Consider the following 16,708-nt stretch of genomic DNA (forward strand, 5'->3'; position numbering starts at 1 on the left):
TAGAGTTTTTAAAATAGTTTTATTAGTCTGTACACTACATAAATGTAAATAACTTTTCAAATACAAAAGGTTTTTAGTAAGCAAAGAATTGTGCAAAAAAACTAAACATTTTTATCTCGACAAAAAGCAAAACAATATTGAAGTCAGAAAAGAACCACAGAAATTGAAACATATAGTTGTCTGGTATAATGACTTGAAGATGACAGATATACAGTGTACCCAAACAAAGTCATCTAGGCATATATTAAACAAAAAGAAACTATTTCAATCAAGAAAAAAAATTATGTGCCAAAATGTGCTAATAAAAACAAATTTACCTTGTGTGATTAGTCTAATCGTCAAATCTTTGAGTACTTAATACTTATAAAAGCAAATGGTAAAACAATAACAAACACTAAAAGCAAAATGACTCAATTCCAAAGCTGAAGGCACATCTGAAGTATTGTGTCCAGTTCTGATGAGTTTGTAAGACTGTAGATCACGGGATTTGTATATTCACACATTTGGTCCAAAAGTGCTTGATGTCCATATTTATTTTAAAGTCACAGTAGTGTTATGAATATTTTCCTTGGCTTTTCTTCTACTATCCATACACTGGGTGACATCCTATGTATTGAAGCTATCTTCATAAGAAGGTGGAGCCTCTGTTAAAAACATAAAATCAAATTAATAGCAGGTAACACTGTACTTACCAAATGAACAAGCAATGAAATATATTTACAATAACATTTATAAACATTTGGAACTAAATAGGAAGAATATAGAACTTTTCACTTTCCTTCTACTGTAAAAAATACAAGTTAAATACTTTCATTCTTTTCTTTTTAAATTCTTTTTAAATTCTTTAAAAAAAAATGTTTTAATTATTTACAACGATTGTAATGGTAATGGATAATAAGAGCTGCTATTGAGCAGTCCTCCAAGATTTCAGAAGGCCTTTTTCTGATTTTTGCAACCTAAAATGACAGCTTTTATTGGGCTGTTCTGCTGTGAGAATATAAAGACATTTTTATTGTCAATAAAAATTCACATTCAGCCGAAGTCTACTTGAAGCAGCTTTTGGCTGAATGAGAGTTTCAATCATACATGGCTAAGCAAACTTAAAGAAACTGTAAAATACAATAAAAATGTCAAGAGCCAGCTCCTCTGAATTCAATGGCATTTGCTTGATTTTGTATTAAAGGGATAGTTCACCCAAAACATGTCAATTCTGTCATCATTTACTTACCCTTCACTTATTGCAAACCTGTTTGAGTTTTTTGTTTTGTTATGTTATGTAAGAATTTAGGACCAACAAATACTATGGATGTCAATGGTTACAGGTTTAGTTACACAACATTCTTTTTGTGCTTAACGAAACAAAAACTCAAACTGGTTTTGAACAAGTAAAGGGTAAAAAGTAAACGATGACCGCCTTTTCATTTTTAGGTGAACTGTCCCTTTAAATTCTGTGATTTGCAGAATTTCAAATTCCTAGATGGACTGACTGAGCATGAAACTCAATGTTATTACAAGTAGGGAAGTTACAATACTAGAATTCGGTACCAATGGGTACTAAAATTTTAAATGTTCCATTTCCTGCGAACATTTGAGCAATGTTGAGCACATTTTTAAACACGGCTGATTTTCCATTGTGTACATGAGCTCAACAGAAATGACTGTGATTGGCTGTGAAGGTCATCACTTCACCAAACTCATTGCTGTTTGCTGAGTGTAACCACAGATACAGGGACACCTGAACATTTTAAAGCCGCATTCATCAGTGGATGGCTCGTATGTTTGCTTATAGACAAACCAGCTGATCTACATGACTTTGAAATGCTCCAGTGTCCCTGTATTTGTGTTTATACTTAATAAACAGCATTTTTTTTTCTGTTGAGCAGATAAACACAGTGGCAACATCGTTCAAATGTTCGCGGAAAATGTACGTTTTTAAAATTTCAGTATCGATTAGTACGAAATTCCAGTACCATGACAACCCCAAGTAAATGCAGACATTCTCAATTAGTTAGTTTGCATGGACACCAATACTACGATTTTAATATTAAGACAATACTCTAATTAAAAGTCTACCATGTGAGGTGCATTTTTTAATTACCTTAATCCGACTGAAGTAATAATCAAACTACACAGAAATCAAATTAGGACATGTGGAGTACGCCTATTTTAGTCGCATTATTAAAGTGCAGTACAGACATGTAAACACCTTAATCAAATTATCACCGTTCTGTAGTTCTTTTCGCGAAATTTTGCTACAAGATGCGCACATCGCAGTTGTTAGGTGTTTGATGACAAACAAATAAGAATGGCTAAAAGCAAGAAAGCATTTTGGTGCAAACAGGAAATGATGACTATGCTGAGAATTCTCCTACCAGTTCTTACTGGAACTCTCATCCAATACCTCAGAGTTTGTTGCTGAGGAATGAATGAAAAGTTAGTGAATGAAATGGCAGAGTTGACCTGTTGCTTGAGAATTTGTATCTGCCGTCATCTATTTGCACGCATACTGTGAGAAATGAACTGCTGTTGATCTTGTCACAAAATTAAAAACAAATCTCAAATGGTGCCATGACGAACACAAACTGTTGTTGTGAGAAATACTGGAAAAAAACTAGTGTCAAATGGGGATGCAATGACGTTAATCAAACTATGTACTATAACATGTAAAACGGGAACATGAAAGGAACTTGGGCTGGGCGATTGGCCTAAAATCAAGATTTCAATGAATTGAACAACTCGATTACGATTAATGAATGATTATTTTATTCATCTATTTTGTTTCTTTGCCCTCATAGTGACAAGTTTTGTACAGTAAATATGCTCACATATTACATGTGAGAGATTTTTAAATGAAGGGAGCATTACTTGATTTGTAAACACACACTATCTACCATCTATGATTATTTATTGAATATCAATGCTAAACAACTAAAACACATTGCCTTAAATGCAGCTCTCTGCACCACCCATTGTCATACCAAACCAACCAATCACAAAGCTTGCAGTACGCGTCGTTGAGACTTACAAGTAAATTTTTTGAAGCGCTGCACGGGTATGCAAAGGCAGTATCGGACCCTTAACAGAAGTATAATGTCATAATAATAGATTAATTATAAATCATAATATAATAAGTGTAATTCTGCCTTAACAGAGTGGGGTATACGTGACTCCACACACGGTAGGGAAAGTAATTGAAAAATTGTCCTTAGAAAATTAGATGGATTTTAGCTTCTGAATGTCGATTTTGATTTCTTTTCGATGAATCGCCCAGCCCTAAAAGGAACATTCAAAAAGCAACTCATGTGAACATCCTAATTATATTATTGTCTTATTCAGATTAAGGCAAAAAATTAGATTACTATGTTTATGGAAATGTAGTCAGTGATGTGATCCATCCTTCACCAAAGAGGTCAACCTGAATCCCTCTATATAACCAACTATTCAAATGCAATGACTGTGTGTCACACCTTGTGGATAAGCTGAAGACCTATAGCTGGGAGGCACGCTCGCAGAAGAGGGCATCTGATTCCTGTCCTGAGAGCTGCTGGATAAGGACAGAGGAGGTGCTGATGGGCCGCTGGAGCTCTGTCTCTGTCTGAAGCTCAGGCCAGGAGCGTAGCTGAAGGCATTGGGGGACACTGGACCCTGAGAGCCCGGCTCTTGATGGGGGCTCTTGAGCATTTCTCCATTGTAGTTACTCACACTTGGGAGCTGGGGGTACAGATCGACTGGAGGCGCACTGGGGGAAGCATGGGTGCTGCGAGGCCTGGGTTTGGGTGCAGGTTTTGGGGCTGGCCGTGGTGGCAGATTTGAAGCTTCAGACTCAGGAGCAGATGGAGATGGGGCAGGGGTGATACGTGGGGCTGGCATAGGGGCAACCGTCTGGGAGTGAGAAGGCTGAGAGGGATCCAATGCCACGCTTCCAATGCAAATGGGCAGAGTTAATGCCACCTCGGGGTATTTCAGATAGACCTGGAAAAGCAGAAAACAAACGTGCAGATGGGATTCAGTGAGAGGAAGGAACCAGGAAATACTAACTGTAATTTGCATGAACTTTTGATAAAGCACATCTCCCTCATATGCATGTTTCCAGTGATTATGGATTAGGGAATAGCAAGCCGTTATTATACGCTCCACAATGGAGAAAATCACTTACAGGAAAGAAACAGTCTGTCACACAATATGATTTGGCAATGTAATACATTTGTGTAGCAAACAGGTGACTTAAAGAGCTGACCTGAATGTAATAGCAGATTTGGATGAGGTTTCCATCGCTCAGGGAGGAGTGAGGAAGAGCAGGTACAATGATCTGCTGATTCCATTCTGATTTATTTCCACCCTTTACTCCAGGTCCTTCCACCTCCGCTACGGACCGCAAGTCATATGTTTGCTTCTTGGTATTATAGGTGACTTTCTGAAAATGAGAGCAACAGTGAGGATTATATCATGATCCTAACCAATGATGTAACTGTGTGTGCAGATCGCAAGCACCAGTGAATCTGTATCAGTCAACAACTAGTCAGAATATAAAAAGGAAAGATTAAAATACAGTTGGTGTTCACCAAGGCTGAAATTAAATGATTTTAAATCCAGTAAAGTCAGGAATATTGTGAAATGGGATTGAAAAATAAAACATATCGGTTTAAATATATTAAATCATCCTCCAGAAATTATGCTAATGTGCTGATTCTAATATGTAGAAACATTTCTTATAAAATTATGATGCTTTTTTTTCAGGATTGTTTGATGAATGTACAGCTCAGAAGAACAAAATAATGTTTATGGCTCCTTTCACAATGTGAAAAACACAACAAAATTTGCAGAATCCAGTCAAAAAGCTATATTTATGTAACCTAAACTGAAACAAAAAAATATTAATATAAGAACAATGTATTAAGTAATAATAATAAATTAAAACTTAACACACACAACATGCTACATGATGCAATCAAAAATGTTGATGTTTTAACTTTAACAGGGATAAATTCAATAATCATAATACTAACAATAACATCTACAACAACAATAATGATGTTAATAATAATAATAATAATAATACATTTTATTTATGATGCGCTTCAACTCAAATGGCTACAAAATGACAACAACAAATAAAAATGCAACTCAAGCCAGAACTATAAGCTTGCATAAAACCCCAGAAACAAGCCAAAAGTCACAACACAGTAATCAATAATCAACAAATAAGCTAAAAGATTACAAACTGCATAACAATGAAGTTGATCATCACAACAGTTTTTTCTTAAAATATGTCACAATTTAAATAACAATTTATAGAAATTGCATTCTTAATTAATACGAGTGGTGCATTCCATTATTTAGTCGAAGTCAGCTTAATTGTCAATTCAACCACATGTACAGGACAGTGAATCGAAACTGCGTTACTCTCAGACCCTAGCATGCTTAACATATAATATTAATACAAAAAGTAGAATTTTAAAAAGAAATGATAATAAATACAATTGCACATATAATATTATCTAAAAATATAAGTAAAAATAAGCATTTGTAAAGAACACAATTACAATTAAGGGCACTACAAAACACTATGAAATTATATAATCTTCAATTCTTAATAAATAGTTGTTAAATTAAGTCCAAGTCATGATTTCAATTAATTAGGCAGAGTATTTTAAATGATGTTAGAACCATGATCTATAATGTAATATAGAGTTATTTTTGCCATGTTTTTAACTTATACCTTGCCAAATTTTGATTGTACGCATTTATTTATTAGTTTGTTGAAATTTCTTATTAGCTGTACTGACTATATTCATGGAAATGATAGTAATACATATTAAATACATAACATTTTCTTAATAAATAAGCATCATGCAAAACATATATACAAAAATAACATTACTGACAAAAGGTCTTTCAATTTAGTCAGTGATAAATAATCTAAAATTCATCCAGGAGACACCTTATAAAAGCACTGAAAAATAAACATTCTATTAAAATATGCTTTACCTCACAAAAGATGCCAAGACAAAATATTTGAACACATAAACCCACAGTACATGGCAATTAAAGTGCTTCAGAATATGATATCAGTCTTAGAAACAGCACAATACACTCAGCAAGCTGTCAGTGTCATCTTACCTGCATTAGACTGGCAACCACATGACCTGTCGTCTTGTCAGATTTGTTTTCAATCCCAGCGGAAACTTTAATGATCTGTCCTGCAATATACCCTCGCATGTCAGTCTTCGCATTTAGCACCACTGTCCCATTTTTCACAAGCATGTATGAGAAATTCTTGGTTACGGAGGATGAGCTAGGTTCCTGCGCAAAATATAATACAAATAAATTAATTATTTAAGTTACTGGCAGTAAATCACATTTGCCAGTTACCATTAGTCATGCATTATATTAGAATGTGTGTTTTTTTTCTTTCCGCCAGTTTATTATGTGTAGCATAAATACCCGTATTCCAGGTACTTCATTCAGGTTCAATGTGTTGGTCATGGAGAATGGCTTCTCAATCTTGTAGTCTTTGGCAAATCGAGGTGTGTCGATGAAAGCGCGGACTCTGTACATAATCTGTCCATAAGGCCCTACAAATGAAGTCGGTGCAGCAGCTACAAAAGACAGAATTATAGAGGCTTGAATATCTTCTGTGACGGTTCAGATAAATAATGAATGACTCCTCAAACGGAGAAAAGGTTTTTAATTATCAGACTTCTTGCAAACAACAGCCTTTTGCCATATTCTTTTCAAGTAAATGTATTCAAGTTTAAAAAGATGCATTATGCATTAGAGTCAAAATATTTTTAACAAAAGGCTAAAAACCACAAAAGCAAACGCTGCAGCATGAGAAGGCACATTTCTCTTATTATTCTGTTAGGAAACGCTAAAACGTCTAGACAAAAGAGGAACAGTAGATGGAGGTTTCAAATAGCAGCTGAGCAGTTTCAAACAATATGAGCAGCAGTAGCCTATGGGTTTGTGTGTCTTAGCTTTATATTGTGAGATGACTGAATACAATGAAGGAAGTACAATTTAAACTCTGACTGACTTTATCAGAACTTCTAATTTAAGTATTCACAGTAAGTGGCAGTACTCTGTGAATAATGTAATATCTGCTTTTAAAGGGGTGGTCCACTACGATATTATATTTTAAACTTCAGTTGATGTGTAATGTAGCTGTGTGAACATAAACAGCATCTCTGAATGTAAAATATTCAAAGTTTAATGCAAAGGGAGACCTTGATTTGTACGGAGTTAGCTTAGCAACGCCTACAATTAACGAATTTTGGGGACTACAAAAAATACTTCCGCCCCCTGTGAGATCACAAAAGTTCGTTATTGCGCATCCCACACTGCGCAGGTAAAGGCCGTGGCCATAGGCGCTGTAACGTTACTGCAGAGAGAGAGATGCCATCCTGCTGTTTCCACAGAGCTGTTCTGTTTCTGTTGTTGGGCTTCCAAATGACACGACCCAAACACAGAAGTGCTTACAGTTCAATATTAATTATGTTCCAGAGAACTATAAAATACATAGCAAGCATGATTTGACAAAACACAGCTTCCAGAATCTCTCCCAGTTCAGTGCTGGATTCAGTTAAAATCTCCTCAAAGATGGAGCAAGGAGACGCTGTGAACTCTGAGTCATGACCTGTAAGTGTTTTTATTTGTTAAAATTGATCATGACATGTACAGTGTCTAACTTTAACGGTGTGTTGTAGCAAAGATGTAAACAACGGGAAATTATGGTAACCGCTAACGACTTAGCTAACGTTACAAATCTATATTTATCAAACGGCTGTAAACGCACACACACACATACACATACACGCACTCTTGGCCAGCACCTGCGTCTCTCTGTGGGAGACGGCAGAGTTTCTCTCTATAGGCAGCTTTGCTATGCGTTTTACAACTCGGACAATAAAGTCGCAAAAGATATGTGAACGATTCATGTTACTTACACAGGCATATTCCGCATATGCATGAAAGACGTCCTGTAACGCGTTGATTTAAAAAAAATACAGCAATGATTTCCCAACTGGAGTGTAACATCAAAAACACAAAGGTCTCATCTCACATCTTGTGCTTTATTCTGTCACCATAGAAAATAACTTAATCCGAGCATGAGAGAAAAAGAACAATAAAAATCTCACCCGCGCACATGCGCTTCTCGTGTTACAGATACTTCATCGTATACACGCATAAACACACTAAAAGGCACAGAAACAGTTAAAGGAGCCGCATCCCATTTTCACTCGTTACAGACACGTGTTGACTGACTGACTGACTGACTGTTTACACAAAACGCGCGTGCTTGTCAGGGCGTGACGTGGAGCCGATCGGCGAATCACAGCATATTATGATGATGACCAATCAGAGTCACTTGAGGGTGGGCCTTTTAGAGAAACTAGGAAATATGACAGTCGTTTTCATGTTAGCTGAGTAGCTGTGTATAATCAAAGTGAGATTTATGAAAAAATAACACGATTTCCTTCAAGTTAAACATGAGCACACATTGCTTTGCATCTTATTAACACAACCAAGCCTTAAAAATAACATTCTGGACCACCCCTTTAACAAAGCGGAGGTACTACACTGGAAACTTTTGGATTAAAATCCTGTTTTTATCAGGGCTAAAAAGTCAGCTAAACAGTTTGTTTTTTGACCACAAACTAAGGTCAGCTTGCTTGGTTTGAATTCTGGTTTTACTTCCTTTTAAAAGAAATGAATACTTCATTTACCAAAGCAACTTACAAAAGTTACAAAAGCATTCTACTTCAAATAAGTTCTGCTCATATCAAATTTCTATCAAAGATTCTATCAAAATGCATCCCAGTTGACACCAAACGGGGTCTTTTCAAACTAGAATTTAGAATGATATCTAAAAAAAACAGCATAACACAACTAAAGCAGGGGTGCCCAAAATCAGTCCTGGAGGGCCAGTGTCCTGCAAAGTTTAGTTCCAACCCCATTTAGACACATCTGAACTAGCTAATCAAGCTCTTTCTAGGTATACTTGAAACTTCCAGGCAAGTATATATTTTTTAAAAAGTTGTTGCTAAACTATGCAGGACACTATACCAACCCTCCAGAACTGAGTTTGAACAACGTTGAACTAAAGAAATGGTTGCGGTAATAGATAAAAATTCTAATTTAGCAATAATTAAATAAAAAAAATGCCAGAAACATGCTAGTTAACATTAGAAACATGCTAGTAAACATACCGAGTCATATAAAAAATGTTAACAATATGTTCACTTATGCTAGAAACATGTTAGCAGCATGATTTATGCATGATATAGCAATTTGCTAATTAATAGTTAAATCATGTTTATTCATTCATCATTAATTTCCCTTTGGCTTAGTCCCTTTACTCATCAGGGGTCGCCACAGCAGAATGAACCGCCAACTTATCCAGCATGTGTTTTACACAACGGATGCCCTTCTATGTATAAACAACATGCTGATTCTTGCTCAAAACATATTAGCAACATCCTCATTTATGCTAAAAACATGTTAACAACAAGCAAATGAATTATGCTTTAAATATTACCAACATGTCCATTCATGTTAAACATGGCAGAAACATATAGTACCATGGTAAAACTCAAAAGCATCATGCTAATACTTGCTAAAGAACAACATGCTAAATTTAAAATCTAGTTTTAAAATATACTAATATTTCTCAAAAGTACTGTATTTCTTTAGTAAACGCATAAATAGATAAACTGGGTAAATATTTAGTTTGTGAATATTTAGTTATACAAGAGCATTTTTTCTGCTGTTGTGTATAAACTTAAACAGTGGTTAATCTCTGACACATCTCAGAGGAATGCAGAGCGGCAGGTCAGTTTGATTACATGAAACCGTCACTCACCTGGCAAGAGAAACTTGAAGGGAAAACTGTGCTCGCCCTCTTTGAGAGTGCCTGGGAAACAGATGGTGAGACACTGTAAGAGAAGTGATCTAGCATACTAGCATTTATGATGCAAGCAAGACTAATGACACCTGCTTACCTTTATCAGCTATTGAGACGGAGCTGCTGAAGTACTGCTCCTCATCTGTCCAATCGGTGTCATTTGATTTGCTGGTAACGCCACAGAAGCCCTGGCAGTTCACTTTGATGGCTGATTATGATGTAAAAAGTCAAACATAAGAATTAGGATGCTACAATTGAAAACGTCAGTACGTAATAACCAGTTATAATCTATTACTGAACCAATATCGAATTGTCGCCATCTGCATCGCAGTGCACCAAAAAACTAATAATTTTGACACCCCTATATGTGATATAAATATAATTTCACAATATGACTTCAGTAGATGTAAATTTATGAAATAATTCATAATTTTACATTGATTTGGATGATTTTGTAGAGAACGTCATCTGCATAAAAAATCTAAAATATATAAAGTAATATAAATCAAAAAACCTAAACACTGCTTCATGGTTTTTGGTAGAATCTCATAACATTGAGGTACAAAAATTCAGTTATCAAATCCAAGATAGCACTGTATAGTGTATTTTATAAATAATTGAGCACAATAATCTTTGTTGAACACTTGTGACCAAATGGTTTAAATTTGCTTTATATCTTAGAACTTTGGCCAGAGGAGAAAAGGTCTTGCGCAACTTAGCCTGGTTTCTCTCAAGGATTTTTTTTTTTTATTCACTTTCGTCAATTGGTGAAGTTTGTTCCTCGCCACTGGCTTGCTTGGTTTGGGACTTGTGGACCTGCGCATCAATGGATTTGCTCTTCAGTGTTTGGACTTTCAGCAGTGAAAATTAAACCACACTGAACTGAACTAATCTAAACTTCAACTCTGAAAACAGGACTGAAGCATTTTCAATTGACTAGAACTTCTATGTTAGGCTGATTTGGCTCAACATTGTAAAAGCGCTATAGAAATAAAGGTGAATTATCGTGTGCACTCAACTGTGGTTCCTGCTTACTTATAATCTTAACTTGACATTGCATGTCCTGCGATGTGACTAAAGCAGTTGCACACATAGCAATATCGATGCTGAAACTATATATTGTGCGGCCCTACTTTAAATTATATTACTTTCTTGGTAACAGCTAAGCCAAGAAAGCTAAATGATGACTGGATTTGCCAGGCAGCGAGATGACAGGCTTGTTTCTCATTAAAAATTTAATTTGTCATCACCCCATCAGGATGTTGCATGTTAAGAGATTCAGATTGTCACAGTAACAAACATACAGTCTGCAGAGTGTTCACAACACTGAGGTCAGTAAATGTATACACTTTTTATTTCTCAAGAAATGTTCTGCAATCTTTGAGCCATTGCAACAACATGAAAATACATACTGCAGGACAAAATTTGCATCAGTGCACAGAAGAAATGTTGCAACATAATTTTCCTCAAGCGCAACACTGGCCTTATAAAGGTTTGTATGAATTTACCATAAGCTTTTCATTGTTTACATGTTAGAATTAAACCAGAAATTTGACATAACATTTAAACTAGATTGATGAACTATTCATTTCTAATGATATTTAACATCAAATGCTGTTTACAATTGCTAATATTAAAAAATAATGTTTTAGATTTTTTTTTTAGAATTGTATCTAAAACTGGATTATTTTAAGTTACAGAGATATTTCTTCATATTACTGCAATACAAAAACGTCAAACTAAATGGTAAAACCATGCACCCAAGTAAAAAAATGCCTCATGGGTGACTACTAGCATTCATTAGGTTGAGTATTTAGTTACACATCACAGGCATTGATGGTTTGTTTGTAAAAGCTGTTATTTTGCATCTTCTTAACACGACAAGCTTTATTTTCTGCATGTTAGACATTATGGAAACATCAGCCACGGCATTTAGACTAGATTACTTCACTGTCTAAGTCATATTTACTAAATGAAACAAGAATGCTTCATTCAAATATTGTTTAGTAAGTTCATTTTATTGAAGGGATAGTTCAACCAAAAATAAAACATTTACTCACTCTTCACTTGTACTAAATCTGTTAGATTTTCTTTCTTCTGTTGAACCAAATGAAGATATTTTGAAGAAAATAGAAAACCTGTGACCACAGACTTCCAAAGTATTTGTTTTTTCTATACTATGGAAGTCAGTACAGTTTTTTCAAAAATATTTCTTCAAAATATACAGTTAAAGTCAGAATTATTAGCTCGAGCCAGCGACCTTCTTCCTGTAAGGCGACAGCACTACCTACTGCACCACCCTTTGAATTTTTTATTTTTTATTATTTCCCAAATGATGTTTAACAGAGCAATGGACTTTTCACAGTATGTCTGATAATATTTTATCTTCCAGAGAAGGTATTATTTGTTTTATTGCAGCTAGAATAAATGCAGTTTTTCATTTTTTAAAACCAATTTTAAGGTCAATATTATTAGCACCTTTAAATAACTCAGTTTATAACCAAATCGATGGGGAATAAATTTTCATTTTTGGGTGAACTTTCTTTTTAAAAGACAAATGTTATGTAATCTCAATAACTGATTAGATTACGCAAACAGAATGACTAATGGATTTCTAGTTCTCAGAATGCTTTGTTTCAGACAGTTACATGAGAGTTAAGTGTCATTTCATGTGTTTTTGCCCAAGAGTAACATCAGAGCAGATTTGTCCAGTTAATGTTCTGTGCTGAAATTTAAAAAGACTATTACGAATAGATTAAAACTGTTGGAGGCCTTGCAGATCACAAGACGCCAACCATTTTCACATATTTTAGGGATGTCCTAATATTAGAAGTTTTTGTAAAGGGATACATCGCATTTTAGAAAATATCTTTAATACTCCAATTGATTTCAGCTTTGAGGTACTTTATTGTGGAGCTGCGCATCAATGGATTTGACTGACTGTTACAATTTATTATAATCTTCTACGTTAAGCTGCTTTGACACAAACTACATTGTAAAAGCGCTATAAAAATTAAGATGAATTGAACTGCATTGAATTTAGGTATGCTGTCAATGAATTTTATAGAAAGAAAAAACAAACATCTATAGAGTCATCCTTCAAGTAGATAAAAGCCATTACTAGATGCTGGTATAAATCTAATCCAGCACAAATGCAAGATTTGATTGATGTTTTGAAAAATTTATTTATTATGGAGAAAAATACATACAGTGCGCAATAGTCAAAATTCCTTTGTTGACTTGTGGTTTAAATGCATGGAGTACATTACTCCCATTCAACCTAATTTATTTTTACTATATAATTTTAATATCTATTTTTACGAATAATATTGCTTTCATTCTCACCGTTTTCTTCTGCGTATAATTTTGATATGGATGATGTAAAATACAGTAAGGCAAAAGCATATGTTGTTCTGTCACTGTCATGAAAAAATTTGTGTACCTCTTTGATTCCTGAATGACTAATTTAAACTGGAAAAGCTGTAAAAGTGACAAGTCTACTAATACTGTGTATTTCTCTGAAAACTTAAATTAAAAAAGCAATAGATTAAAGTAGTGTATGTGCTGTTAATTTAAAAAAAATAAAAAATAAAATATGTAGACAATTGTCCTTGAGTGAATTCAGTTGCCTTGTGTTTAATTGTTGACTGTTCATTTGTTGACACTTAATGTTAGTTAATGTATTTACTACCATGAACAAACAATAAACAATACTTTTAATAAAGAATTAAATTATGTATGTTAGAGTTAGTAAATGAAAACACAGTTGTTCATTGTTAGCTAATGTTCCCTTACGTGTATTAACTAATGTTAGCAAGCGTGGCATTGGTTTTTAATAATGCATTAGTAAAAATGTTGAACTATTATTTTAAAATGCTGTACAACCATTGTTCATAGTGTGTTTATGGTTACAATTACATTAATAAATGTGTCCTGCATTTAAAAGTGTTCCCAATACAAAATGGGCATGCATATCACACACGATATGCACATTTCGATTAGGCGTACCTATAAGAGAAATATAACCGAATAATAATGACTAATACATGATCTTTTTGTTCTTTAATTTCCCACCACTTTCTGTCTTTCTCTGTTTCCCCTGTAGACACACTTTCAGTGTTAGCAGACAGAGATGTTACCACAGATACACAAGCAACCATGGGAATTATGTCTGAAGAGACCCTAGCTTCAAACTAGTAAGCAACAACAACATCTGAATTTGAAGATATCATAATCATTAACTCTGACTTATTGAATAAAATATGAGTGGTGCTGAACTAAACTAATATTAAAAGAAACGGGTGCAATCAGTGACTGGTTTCTTAATCATTTAAAAGAATATGCTATTGAATAATACACCTGAAAAGAGAGTAAAAAATGCTCAGTTAAAAAAACTAGTTATATAAACAATGCATTTTTTAATCAAGACAGAATTGTTATTGTTGTAAACGCTGTAGGCTGCGTGCAATTGTTATTCTCCGAAATGTCAGCAAACCAGTCGGGTTAGTATTTCCTTCAGCTACATCTCAGCTCAAACAACAGACCAGCCCCAAACCACATGACTTACACCACTAGATACTGATCAAAACTTCTGCTCATAGATTTTATTGATTTTTTTTTCTTTTTTATTCTGACTGCACTCTGACTCATTTTGAGTCTTATCATATTTGCCCAACCCACAGCATGTGTGAAAAACATGTCATTTAAATTACATATAATCTTTCGCATTGATTGTTATTCTTTTATATATATATACACACACACACACACAAAAAGATGTCAACTCATAGTGTTACACATGCATGTATTTAGACGAACTCACACCTTATTACCATGGACATATTAGGTTAATGGGTGTATACACAAGCCAGTTCATATTCACAATTTATTTAAAACAAATTATTTATAGATCAATTTATCTAAATGCATTAAATGTGGGCTGATGGTCCCTCAAAACCCCCTCGCTACTCATTTTTAAGATATATAAATTTGATAACAGAACAAAGTACAAAACAGTAGAAATTTCATAAAGTTCACAGATGCATTAAACTTAAATTAAACTCGTCACATCTTGAATGTACTTGTATGATTTTCTAGCACATTTTAGGCCTATTTAAATATATTCCTTATATTTAAATAGGAATATTCCTATAGTCGTTGTTGATTTTTTTAAAGCTCAATTTTGCCTATTGAACAATTTACATGAGCCAGATTTATATTGTCGTATCAAAATAATGTATAGGAAATATTTTTTTTAATGTTAGATTTAGATGTAACATACTGAAAAGCATTGAAATAGTAGTTAAAGTTGCAGGTATGAACAAGTTGGGAGAAGATTAAAATAGGCCTACTACCTTTATTTTTGTAGCAAATAGTCTGACCAGTGTTCCAGAAAAAAATGTGTTTATGTTTAGTATCCCAAAATTATGAAAAGGTTTCGTTGAACAATTTAAAAGACGTTTAAATGTCTGCCAAAGGCGTAAATAACAAATATGCAAATGAGCCATTCGGAAAAACAATAAACACCAAAACTCACCATGCGTTACAGTTTCCAACACGGTTTTAGGCCTTAATTACTTGCTTGTTTTGTTTTCAGTAAGTATTTTAAACAACGGAACCTGGTTATCCGAAACTATTCGTTCACCTGTATCAAACAACCTACATGTTAGTTACACATAATCATAAACATATTATTGTGAGTGACCTTAAGTACACTCAGCTTATGTTTTGAATGGACAATTTAAGAGAAGTAGGCTAACGTTACTCAAACAGAAACTAAAGTTTTTTGTTTTTTTTCTGTGTGGTTTATGTCGTATTCCTCGTTGGCATGTCAATAAAACATCCACCAGTTTCGCTCGACAGTTTCAGTCAGCTCTCGGCCAAAGATAAAACCTCTAAACGTGCACGCTAACGTTACTAATACAACATGACTAATATTTATCTCAAACTAAATAGGGCAACACTTTTAACTCATTTAAAAACTTATAAGCAAGAACAACAAACAAATCTACAAAAGCAACATGGGTGTCAGCGGTGTGCGTTGATTAGGATCTTTTTGTCTTACCTTTACATTGTATGGACTGCGCGATTGAGATTTTCAGAGTCCCCGTGAGAGATTCACCAGGACTATAAACCGTTTTGTTGTTATCAAAACTTATTTCGAATTCCTGAAGCTTTCCCATTATGTCCCTTTTCCACCACGAACAGGTGGGTTAGCGAAACTGATCCACAAGGCATAAAGGAAATGCCTACCTGTCCTGTGGCCGACGTCACGCAGCTGATATCGTGACGTCACAGTGCAGTTCTCAAAAAACACCTTAAACTGACTAAGCTTTTACAGTTTATTTATAACAAATTCAAACAACATACGTTTTACTTAAAAAAATAATCCTCGTTGTCTTATAAAATGTTTTCACATTAACTTATAATATATATATATATGTATATATATATATATATATATATATATATATATATATATATATATATATATATATATATATATATATATATATATATTCTTATTACAACAACTAGTACTACTACTACTACTAATAATAATAATAATAATAATAATAAAACTTTAACACGTTAACACTGTTGTGACTATTTTAAAGTTGCTATGTATCAACATTTCCAAAAAGGCTATAACCACGTAAATTGAATTTTATTATAAATTTAGTCTACAATAACACTTTTTTTTTATTTCTGAAGTGTAGTAGGTTACAGCACATTCAAAAGTTATTATATATCCAGTACTATATGTGGTACAAATTACTTTGCATGAGTAAAAGATTTATAAAA

General features: G+C 34.0%; 1 protein-coding gene across 3 annotated transcripts; it reads right to left on the reverse strand.

Moving 5' to 3' along the window:
• arrdc1a (arrestin domain containing 1a) lies at positions 1 to 16,172 on the reverse strand. 3 transcript variants are annotated; one of them, XM_005171783.6, is made up of 9 exons: positions 15,969 to 16,158; positions 10,002 to 10,112; positions 9,863 to 9,913; positions 6,445 to 6,599; positions 6,121 to 6,303; positions 4,238 to 4,414; positions 3,468 to 3,972; positions 2,373 to 2,415; positions 1 to 644 (listed from the first exon to the last, which is right to left on the reverse strand). In XM_005171783.6, coding segments are annotated over exons 1-9 (1,344 nt in total). In that variant the 5' UTR covers positions 16,087 to 16,158; the 3' UTR covers positions 1 to 643.
• Positions 16,173 to 16,708: the final 536 nt, after the last annotated feature.

This window comes from Danio rerio, chromosome 5 (assembly GCF_049306965.1).
Source record: "Danio rerio strain Tuebingen ecotype United States chromosome 5, GRCz12tu, whole genome shotgun sequence".
NCBI lineage: Eukaryota > Metazoa > Chordata > Actinopteri > Cypriniformes > Danionidae > Danio > Danio rerio.